The sequence below is a fragment of the Cnephaeus nilssonii genome (assembly GCF_951640355.1).
Source record: "Cnephaeus nilssonii genome assembly, chromosome: 19".
Taxonomy (NCBI): domain Eukaryota; kingdom Metazoa; phylum Chordata; class Mammalia; order Chiroptera; family Vespertilionidae; genus Cnephaeus; species Cnephaeus nilssonii.
Window position 1 is genome coordinate 14285514 of NC_137090.1, and position 11446 is coordinate 14296959.

At 41.1% G+C, this 11446-nt stretch overlaps 1 protein-coding gene across 1 annotated transcript; it reads left to right on the plus strand.

The window, feature by feature from the left end:
- The first annotated feature begins 78 nt into the window (after positions 1-78).
- On the plus strand, positions 79-9325 carry CCDC43 (coiled-coil domain containing 43). Its single transcript, XM_079797189.1, has 5 exons — positions 79-298; positions 1872-1959; positions 3822-3957; positions 5463-5521; positions 7793-9325. Exons 1-5 carry the CDS (start codon positions 95-97, stop codon positions 7978-7980), a joined length of 675 nt encoding a protein of 224 aa, XP_079653315.1. The 5' UTR covers positions 79-94; the 3' UTR covers positions 7981-9325.
- Positions 9326-11446: the final 2121 nt, after the last annotated feature.

Sequence of the window (11446 nt, forward strand, 5' to 3'; positions counted from 1 at the left end):
GAGTTTCCTTTTGAGCATGCGCAGTGCGCCCGCGGCGCGGCCCGTCAGGCACTGCGGTAGGCGCCCTAGGGGTTGGCAGGACCCTGACCCCAAGATGGCGGCGCCCAGTGAAGTGGACGCACCTGCCTCCGGCGAAGGCAATGGGGAGGGCTGCTGTTTCGGATCCTGGCTAGATGGACGATTGGAGTCGCTGGGAGTGGACCGAGCTGTTTACGGCGCCTACATCCTGGGTGTGCTGCAGGAGGAGGAGGAGGAAGAGAAGCTGGACGCTCTGCAGGGTATTCTCTCTGCTTTCCTGGTGAGAAGCCCCAACTCATTTCTGGCCATGCCCCTGTCAGTACTTTGTATCCCCGTTCCCCTACCGGAATCCCAGAGGATTGGTGGGTGTTACCTGGGAGAGGGATACTCTTCTTGAGTTCTGGGCCATGGGGAAGGGGGCTACTCCCTATCCAGGGTTTGGGGAACCAGGAAGGTTATAGGTCCTTAGAGAGAGGAATGGCTTTCCCTTATTCCTGGGGACAAGGCTCTCTCGGATGCCTGTGGGTTTGGATTCGGAAGGCGTTGAAATGCCTAAATCGGAGTTTTACCATAAACACCTAACGACCAGTTTCATTCCCATCCGTTGACAGAGTGCAGAGGTGGGGGACCGGGGGGGATAAAGTGCTCTGGGGTGTCTCTGTCCTTTAAGAGGCAGTGCCCAGGACTGTCCCATGACAAAAGCCTGTCTCGATTCCTATTTTGGAGGTAGGACTCCAAAAAAGGTAAGCTCGCGGTAGAGGTCTTTTCATGCCTAGGCAAAACTGAAGCAAATATTGTGCTTTATCCTTTATAGTATTTACAAAGGCAACATTCATTGTTGTGTTTGGGGGTGGGGTGGGGGAGTGAGTTGGAGTTGGAATAAAAGATCAGAGTTTTAAAAAAGAAAGATAAACTTGGCACGTAGCGTCTTCAAGAATTCAGAAATGTGTGTGCTTTAAGCTCTGTTTAAGTAGTTAGTCACCAACTTGTCTGCTTTTCCTGATAATTTCTGCTGCCTTCATCTCTACTAACACTTACTTGGTGAAAGGGTAGTTTATGGATTAGGTACATAGTTGAAATATAACACTAATGCAGCTGTCCCGGGACCTTCTGGCAAGGGCCCCAGAGCATGCTCTGATGAAACTGACTTATTTTTGGGAAAGCCTTAACACAGCTTGTGATGCAGCTCATAAGTTCAGTGGAAATACAACACAGTAGAATAAATTCTTTTCTTGGACCCTGACATTGTAGGTTGTAGAGGGAAAGAGTAGGAGGTAAGCAATTTAAGTTAGTTTTTATTTCCAGCTGGGATGTTTCTAAAGACTCTATGAAAAAGAAGTTGAAGTAACTTGGGTACCCCTTGGTACCAACTTCTTGACCTGTTTTTTTCGTGGTGTCGTTATTTGGAGCTGTATGTCTGCTGGTAAAGACAGGCATGAATTTGCCTTAGACTATTAACAGTCTCTTGGCATGAAAGTGATAAGCCTTGGAGAAGGTACTGAGTTGGATATATTGGCCAAAGAAGATTTCACAGAGGAGAAAGGTTTTGACTTAGGCAACAGGTTTTTGCTCCAAAAGCCCAAGGAAGACTGCCCTGAGCTGGTGGGAATCCTTTCCTCTGGATCTTGGCAGGATGAAGTGGGCGCCCTTGACCTGGCAGGTGTGGATTCTGGGATTCACACACAGGATTACTTCTGCGTCCAGAGCCTCGAAACAGAAACATACACTCTGTTCTGTGGTTCCCAAACCCTCTTTGTGGTTTCTTCTCATCACCAGTTGTGCCCTCTGCATAGGCTTTGTTCAGGTTGAGGGTTCTGTAGGAAATTAATTAATCGGTCTACTTTTCCACCCAGGAAGAAGATTCCCTTCTTAACATATGCAAGGAGATTGTGGAACGATGGTCAGAAACTCAGAATGTTGTCACCAAAGTGAAAAAAGAAGGTAGTTCTAATGTCTAGCCTCTATTGTGTTTTCCAATAACCTTTACTATACAGCTGTCAGGGAGAGAGTTTTCAGTTTTCTCCATTGAAGACTCATTTTCCCTAAGGGAGTTTAACCTGGCAAACAGCTTTAACTTTTTAACTGAATATTGGTTCCCTTTTCCCTTTCCTACTTTTTCACTTCAGCTGACCACAATTATCTTCATTGTGGTTTATTATTTTTTTTAAATTTTCTTTCCACTGCCCCTTACAGATTTGCATTGCAGGCATAGGATCGCCTTTTTTATATTCTCATTTCATAACGCAAATTGTGATTGTTTTTTTGCTTTATTCAGCTAAACCCTTAACCCTTTAAAATGAAAAAAGAAGTGAGTGAATTTACTCAGCATTAGGATGCAGAAAACTCAAATAATTAAAGCCAAACTTACTAGTAAAGATAATCTATTCTAAACTCTCTGCACTAGTAGTTCTTAGTCTTGGTTGTATTTTAGCATCACTTGATTTACTTTTAAAAATGCTGGTGCCTGCTCCACACCATGAACCAATTACATAATCATCTTTGGCGTTGAGTCCCAGGTGTTAGTATTTTTTTAAAAGCTTTCCCAGATGATTTTCTTTTTTTTTATTGTCTAAAGTTTTACATATGTCTCCTTTTTCCCCAAATAACCCCTCCCCCCAGCCATTCCCACCCCCAAGGGCAAGCCCCTACCACCCCAGTGTCCCTGTCCATTGGTTATGCTAATATGCATGCATACAAGTCCTTTGGTTGATCTCTAACCACCCCCCTGCCCCCCACCTCCCCTGCCATTTGTCTCTGGATCTTTTTTTTTTTTATTGTCTAAAGTTTTACATATGTCTTCTTTTACCCCAATTGACCCCCCCCCACCCCCAGCCATTCCCACCCTGGGCAAGCCCCCACCACCTCAGTGTCTGTGTCCATTGGTTATGCTAATATGCATGCCTACAAGTCCTTTGATTGCTCTCTAACTGCCCCCTCCCCTACCATTTGTCTCTGGATCTATTCTTGTTCATCAAATTATATTGATCATTATATCCCACATATGAATGAGATCATGTGATATTTATCTTTCTCTGACTGGCTTGTTTCGCTTAGCACCGTGGTCAAGCCACATGTGGCTCTTTGGCCCCTTGAGTGTGGCTCTTCCACTAAATACCATGGCCTGGGCGAGTCTATTTTGAAGAAGTGGCTTTAGAAGAAATTTAAGTTTAAACAATTTGGCTCTGAAAAGAAATTTCAATCATTGTACTGTTGATACTTGGCTCTGCTGACTAATGAGTTTGCCAACCACTGGCTTAGCATAATGCTCTCCAGTTCCACCCAGATGATTCTAATATGCAGCCAAGCATGAGAACCACTGCTTGACACCATTCCTCCTTCTTTGAGAATGGAGAACATAACATTTGATTACCTTTTAAAATAATCCAAGAACCTCACCTGGCATAATTATCATCATGGAAGGGACCAGCTTAAGTTGATTGTAGATCCTTCTGAGGTTTCTGGGTTGAGAAGGGAGAAAGATGCATGTTTAGAGGCTTAATTTCCTACGGTTTTAATGTAGTGCTTTTCAACCTCTTTTTTTAAAGCAGCGGAACTTCAATATAGAAAACAAGTAAAAGCATGGCTGCTCTGATTGAAGACAGATACAGGACCTAAAGCCTGGCCTGCATGGCCTTGCCTTGCCTTTCTCATCGGCACCTCCTTTGAACCCCAGGGCTCTAAGGAGTCCGCAGATGCCATTGCCTTTACTCGAAGCACTACCTGGGTGGACTAGTGGTTCGGTGAGCTTGTTTTTTCTCACATACAACCTTATTGTCCCTCTCTCCCCTTCCACCACCTCCCAGATGAGGTACAGGCCATTGCTACCCTAATTGAGAAACAGGCACAGATTGTGGTGAAGCCCAGGATGGTGTCAGAAGAGGAGAAGCAGAGAAAAGCTGCCCTCCTGGCCCAGTATGCTGATGTGACAGATGAAGAAGAATATCCTTTTTGGAGTCTCAGCACCATTTCCTGTGGCTCAAGCCAGAAGCATTTGCTGGTTTATTATGAGCTTTGGGAGGCTGCCAATCCCCCTCTGTAGCTTAATTTTCTCTAAAATGGCAGTGATCTGTGGCCTTGTGTGGGTGGGAGGAATGAAGTTGGAATAGCTGACACCAGACTTACATATTTTATCACATAGTTAAGTATGTTTCTGAAAACTTCAGTGTAAAACAAATAATGCCTTAGTAATGGACCATTTATATTGTGTTATTAGAAAATACGATATAGCTGCGGTTCTTTACTTCTCTGTGCAGTAACATGTAACTTACTGCACAGAAAGTTACACGTCACTTTATAGTCTTTACTAGAGGCCCAATACATGAAGATTCGTGCAAGAATAGACCTTTCTTCCCCTGGCTGCTGGCACCGCCTTCACTCCGGCCAGAGCCGCCTTCCACCTCTTGCCTTGTCGCGTCAATTTGCATATTCCCTTCTTATTGGCTGTGGGCACCACCATCTTTGTCAAGGAGTTATGGTCAATTTGCATATTCCGTCTTTATTAGATAGGATTCCTTTCACAGTTGATAAGGAAACTGATGCCCAATAGATGGATGGTTGATCAGAGACATTCATGTAGTTAGTGGTAAATCCAGGACTAGAACCTGGATATTTTGGGGTAAAGGATTCCCAAATTTGGAGCAGTTTCATTTGAATCTTAAACAAAAAATTCCAGTGTCCACATAGTTAAAAGTGAGACTGAACCCCCGAGTAACACCAGGAGAAACCTGGGATTTGAATGGCTACTGCCTGAAAAGAAAGTGTTGCTGGTAGGAGCAGGTTTGGCTCCCTGTGACTTTGACATTTGTTTAGGAAAAGCTTGTTTACTGAGTCCTCTTGAATGGAGTGGACATCGTACCAGAAATGTCAGCCACCTAATCATAAGTTTAGGAAAAAATTCTTAGGCTCTTTTGGGCCAACTTCTCTTGTAGTTTTTCCTCATGATTTTTCTTGCTAGGTTTGGCAGAGCTATGGTTCCAGTTACAAAATCTCATTTCTTGGGCTATAAAAGAGTGTTTTAAGCAATGGTTTTCTGGGGGACTTGTTAAAACGCAGATTACGGGGCTCTACCTACCAGAGTTTCTGATTTAGTGGATCCAGAATCAGGTCCAAGAATGTGCATTCCTACCAAGCTTCCAGGGAGTTTTGAGCACCACTGTTTTAGAAGTCATCTCTTCATCCCCCGGCTTCCAGGTGATGTGGCAGTCCACCCACACCAGCTTAAGTTTCTCTTCAGCCTCCAAGAGAAGGATCTTATGGAAGCTCTGAACAATCTTCCCTAGGTTGAGACTTCTAAAGATGACTCCCCTGGGTTACTACCACATCCCTGACAGTGGCCTTCCATTCACGGTGCCTTTCCTACCCATCAGTTTATTGACTGTTTTCTCATGTTGGGTTGGGATGTGCTAACCTTTGTTTTCCATCCAATTTTCCTTAACATCACTTACCGTAGCAGATGAGAAGGATGAGTCAGGTGCCACCACATTGAACATCGGTTCTGACAAACGTATCCTTCTCTGTGTCCATCCCATGTGCTTCTCCACAGAATTCTCTTGAGGATCAGTTTTTATTTTGCTGTCATTGCTGGGGCACTCATGTCAGGCCAGCATTGTGAGCCCCATTTCTAGTACAGCTCTAAGTGGTCAATTTAGCAAGAACTTGCCCCAAAGAACACATGTTAACATGTACTGTGAGGGGTTAGCTTAGAGGAAGGATTTCTAAGGGAAAATCAGAATCTGTACTCTCTGGATATAGCACTGGTTTCCCAGCACTGTGGAAGCAGTTAAAATAACATTGAAGTTTTGGTCTTTGTCCTCAAAGACCTTATTTGTTGGAAAGAGAGCATAAATACCAAATCCTTTTAAGCTAAAAACACAGGGGTGGGCAAAAGTAGGTTTACAGTTGTGAGTACTCAAAACACAGAGTTTATTCTTTTTTTAATCCTCACCCGTGGGTATGTTTTTATTGATTTTAGAGAGGAAGGGAGGGAAAGAAACATCGATGTGAGAGAGAAGCATTGACCAGTTGCCTCCTGTATGTGCCCCAATCTGGGATTGAACCCACAACCTGTGTATGTATTTGCCATGACCAGGAATTGAACCCAAGACCTTTTGGTTGTGGGATGATGCTTCAACCAACTGAGCCACACCGGCCACGGCCAGAGTTTATTTATTTATTTTAAAATACATTTTTATTAATTTTTAGAGAGAGGGGAAGGGAGAGCGAGACAGAAATGTTGATGAGAGAGAAACATTGATCGGCTGCCTTCTGCATGCCCCCTGCTGGGGATGGAGCCAGAAACCCGGGCATGTGCCCTGACCGGGAATTGAACCGGTGACCTCTTGGGGCATGGGTCCAGGCTCAACCACTGAGCCACATTGGCTGGGACAGAGTTTATTCTTGTATTATTTATTAGTATTACAATTGTTAACCTACTTTCCCCAACCCGATATGGACAGATTGAGACAAATGTGCTAAGGAAAGTCCCTAAGAGCAGAATCACTTATGAGAAGCTTCCCAGAGAACGTGGATTTAGAATTCCCCCTTCATAAAGGTGAGAAATATGGTGGATTATCTGGGGGACCTGGGTATTTTAAGGAGACATTTACTTTAAAGCACTGAAGCAGAAAAAGTTTTGTTTTTTTGGTTAACCCTCACCCGAGGATATTTTCTCCATTGATTTTAGAGAGAGTGGAAAGAAGTGGGGGGTAGACAGAGAGAGGAGGAGGAGAGAGAGGAAATTGATGTGAGAGAGACATATCAGTTGGTTGCCTCCTGCATGTGCCCCCACCAGGGCTGGGGATTGAACCTGCAACCTAGGTACGTGCCCTTGACCGGGAATCGAACCCAAGATCCTTCAGTGTATGGGCCAACACTCTAAACGTGGATCCACACTGGTTAGGGCAGAAAAGTTATGTTTTATTCTTTTATTTATTTATTTTTTTAATATATATATTTTATTGATTTTTTACAGAGAGGAAGGGAGAGGGATAGAGAGTTAGAAACATCGATGAGAGAGAAACATCGATCAGCTGCCTCCTGCATGCCCCCTACTGGGGATGTGCCTGCAACCAAGGTACATGCCCTTGACCGGAATCGAACCTGGGGCCCCCTAGTCCCCAGGCTGATGCTCTATCCATTGAGCCAAACTGGTTAGGGCAGAAAAGTTATGTTTTAAGAATAGAGAAGAGCTTGTCTTGTAGTAACAGGTTATGTTTTTAAAGTCATAAGAAATGAAGGGTAAAGTTTTTGGCTGGGTATTTTCTAACTGTGGCTAAATTTACTATTTTATAAATTCAGAGTTTGTAGTTAATAGAACATGGTTTCATTAATGCTTTAGTGGTCTAGGAAAACAAATTGATATAATAAGATTAAACAACTTATTTTACTCTTCAAGCATTTTAACAGTGTCAAGTACATATTTTGCCATTTATATTAATACTCTGTTCACTAAAACTAGCATAGATATTACAACAATATTCTGCCATTGAATGATATAGGTACTTAGTCTAGAATAAAATTTTATTTTCATAGAATATTTAGATTTAGATAAGTCTGAAATAGATTTTTATTCTGAGGGTTACTTTTTAACTTTTGTAATGATAGTTGTAGGATTTCCCATTAGACCAAAGATAAACATAAGGAGTAAAAACAACAACAACTGGGAATAGGTAGAAAGTATTCAAGACTCAGCATATAGAGTAAACAGCAAGAATGAAGAGAGAGAGCAGTAGCTGGGCCTGTGTGACCTCTACCCTCATCCCTTAACTCATTGTAGTTCTGTTCCGAAATACCAATGTGGAAGATGTCCTCAATGCCCGAAAACTGGAGCGAGACTCGCTTCGAGATGAGTCCCAAAGGAAGAAGGAACAGGACAAGCTGCAGAGGGAGAAGGACAAACTAGCCAAACAGGAGCGCAAGGAAAAGGAAAAGAAAAGGACACAAAAAGGGGAACGAAAGCGATAACCTTGGTCAAGCCTATTCTTCCTCCTCGTGAACTGATCAAAGGGAGAACTGATTGTGCACATGTGTAATTTAAGAGAAATGAGAGAACATGGCAGAGTGGTTTCTCAAGGCATTTCCCCTTTTGTTTACATGGTCAAACGGAAAATCACAAACACTTCTAATTACAAAATGTGCCATGTTTCTGTGGTGTGAGTATTCAGATTGTTGTAGTTGATACGAGTACCAAAGATCTGGAGTGGGGGCAACCTTTATATTTTAGTACCGAAGTCCTGTGCTCCTTTTGGCCATTTTCAAAAGTCTTCCCTCACCGTGGATAAACAGCAGGAATATTCAGAAAGTTGACAGTTACAGTTTTTATCCTGAAGGAGCAGAATCATGACCACTCCTTCCCTGAGATGAAATGTGGGAGTGTAATTTGCTTCAGAAGTACTATTCACTCCTAAATGTATTAAGACTCAAATAGAAAGCTAATGAAGTCAGACCTTATGTTGTTGCATGGCAACAAACGAGGAAAATGAGAAGAAATTATTTGATGGATGTTCTAGATTTGAGAATTAAAATACAAATTTACCCTATGGGAGGAAAGGAAGTATCTTTTTAAAGTAACAATAGTTATAATTTTCCTCTAGGTTGTGATTTTAAGAAGGGTGTGTCAGTATTGTGTGCAAGAATATCATTGTTAGCTAGATTCCTCTTGATTGCTAGTAGAGATTTTAGTCCTGATTTGCCCTAAAACATGAGTATAAAGACCTGATAATTACAGGTTTAGAGGAACTACCTTTTCAGGAAGAAACACTGGAAATCTCTATTAACACACAGATATTTAAGAGTGTACATAGTAGGTGCTCAACAAATTAATTGAGTGAGTGAGTGGAAAATTGCTTGGGAGAGTCAAAAGTGAGCAGGAACTCTCTATTTCTACTTTTGTCACAAATTACATTCAATTTTAAATCAGGCCTTTCTCCTTTAGGCATGATTGTCAAGAAGTCTGAAGAGAACAATTTCTCCAACAAAACAAAGTAGATATTTTATACCAGGGGTCAGCAAATTACTGCCTGCAGGACAAAGTTGGCCTACTCTGTTTTTGTATGGTGCAAGCTAACAATGGATTTTGTTTTTAAAGGGTTGATAAAGAATATATGACAGAGACCTTATGTGGCTTGTAAAGCCTAAAATATTTACTATCTGAACCTTCGGAGAAAAAGTTTGCTGACCTCTGTTTTATACCATTGAGATTAACAAAAGTTTTTACCTTTGTGCAGAAGGTGAAAAGAAGCATGGTTAAGGAAAAGATGTGTTACCACTATACACTCCTATAACCGTGGCATTCGCAAAATTAAAAAAAAATAACCTTTTTAAAAAATAAACTTTATTTAAAGCAATGTCTTCTGATTTATTCTGATTCTTTTCAGCTACCTATGGAGATGAATTCTGTGCTTAGGAATGTGTTGAATTTTACCTTATGCTTAGCCCTAATAACTTCTTCTACAAGTAGTACTTCCTGAAATCCATAAATTCTCTGCCTCAGTTTTCCTTTCTGTGAGGTTGGGTATTGGGAGATCAGAAAGATTACCTTGTGTTTTGGAAAGTCAGTAAATTGGCTTTGAAGTACTGTTCTAATCTTAGAGCTTTATGTGGCAGTAGCAATAGCCTGTGTCTACAGATTGCATATTAGAGTATTTTAATTTAGTAAATCTGTATTTTTGGTTGATTCTCACCTTGATTGGGTCTCTGGAGCAGTGTTGGGTTATATCCATGGACCCCTGAAGGGTACTTGTTTCAGTCTGCTATAACGGCAGTAAATTCTTTCTTCTGGGATGTTGTTATGTATGTATTAGTTTGGTGTCTATGATCAGTGGTGTTTGGCTGCATGGCCAGTCTTTTTGTCGTTTGCTAGCTCATATCTACTCTTTTAAATTGGTATGGCACAAGCCCATTTAGACTATGGCATGTTGCTCTTTGGGTTCTTTGTGTGGAGTTAAGCAGAAGCTTCCATGGTTTTTGATTAGAGCCCCAGGGCTGGCAATTTTTGGAACCCGTTAGTCTTTTGGCTCAATGTATGTTAAGTGTACACTTGAACTAATGTTTAAATATATTTTATTTTTATTGATTTTTTTACAGAGAGGAAGGGAGAGGGATAGAGAGTTAGAAACATCGATGAGAGAGAAACATCGATCAGCTGCCTCCTGCACACCCCCTACTGGGGATGTGCCCGCAACCAAGGTACATGCCCTTGACGGGAATCGAACCTGGGACCCTTCAGTCCGCAAGCCGACGCTCTATCCACTGAGTCAAACCAGTCAGGGCTGAACTAATGTTTAAACAGAAAAAAAAGGTCAGCTCATTAAGCTTTCTTTTTTTTTTTTTTAGTTCATTAGGCTTTAAGTTTATTCATTTAACTCAAGAGCTAATAAATCTTTACGTCTAAAATGTTCATTATTGCAAAGGACAACTTTTAAACAATATCACATGGTATGATTGATACTTTAAAGCCACATTTGGGATTTCAATCATAATATTAATTCCCATTCAAATGGGAAGAACACTGATGTAATTCAAGGTAGTTTTCAACCACCTTTATAAAAAGTGCGTTTTCTATTTTTAAAAAATCTTTATTGTTGAAAATATTCATGTCCCCCCTTTTCCCTCATTGATCTCTTCTAGCCTGTCCCTACCCCCTACCCCAGGCCTTCACCACCCTATTGTCTGTGTCCATGGGTTATGCATATATGCATACAAGTTCTTTGGTTGATCTCTTCCCACTCACCTACCTTTCCCCACCTTCCCTCTGAGGTTCGACAGTCTGTTCCATGCTTCTATGTCGCTTTTTCTATTTTTTTTTAAAAATTGAGTATATGCCAAATTCTTTTGGGTTAGAAATGATGGGAGCATCAGTTTTATCAGTTTCACTACAAGTCTTGATATTAAGTTTATAAGGTTTTCATAGGTTGTTAATTCAGAAGTACAATACATAAGAGCCATCCATTAGAAAGGGACAACAAACTAATTTGAGAATTATCTACAGGTTGACATGATAAACGAAATTTCAAAGAATTTTTATGTTTGGTTTTTGTTAATGGACTAATGTTTCATTTTGACCACTGTCATGTCAAAGCTTCCCCAGAATTTTTACCCTAGTTTGCCTGGATCAGCATAAAGTGGGAGCAGAAGTTTCATCCTGAAGGAGGTAAGGTTAGATGCAAAGGTATCTGAATGGTATTGATTTATCTACCAACATTTTTACTTACGTTAATTGTAATGAAATTGAAAATTTAGCACCAGTTTTTATCAGTTAAATGAAATTTGGTTTTCTGACATGAGTGACTCTTCAAGTTAGAAACTAATACAAATGTAAAAAATAAAACCAAATATTTTCAACAAAATAATTTATTTTCCTGAGAGACTAAATTAGTACAATATTTGTTATTATAACATCCAACATGTCTTATGTCAAACTTAACCACTT

Excerpts from the sequence above, each read along its gene's own strand:
- CCDC43 (XM_079797189.1), top strand. The coding sequence starts at position 95 with ATGGCGGCGCCCAGTGAAGTGGACGCACCTGCCTCCGGCGAAGGCAAT. Across the intron at positions 3,958-5,462 it reads GATGTGACAGATGAAGAAGA|CGTAGCAGATGAGAAGGATG; the intron begins ATATCCTTTTTG and ends AACATCACTTAC. Across the intron at positions 5,522-7,792 it reads GAACATCGGTTCTGACAAAC|TTCTGTTCCGAAATACCAAT; the intron begins GTATCCTTCTCT and ends AACTCATTGTAG.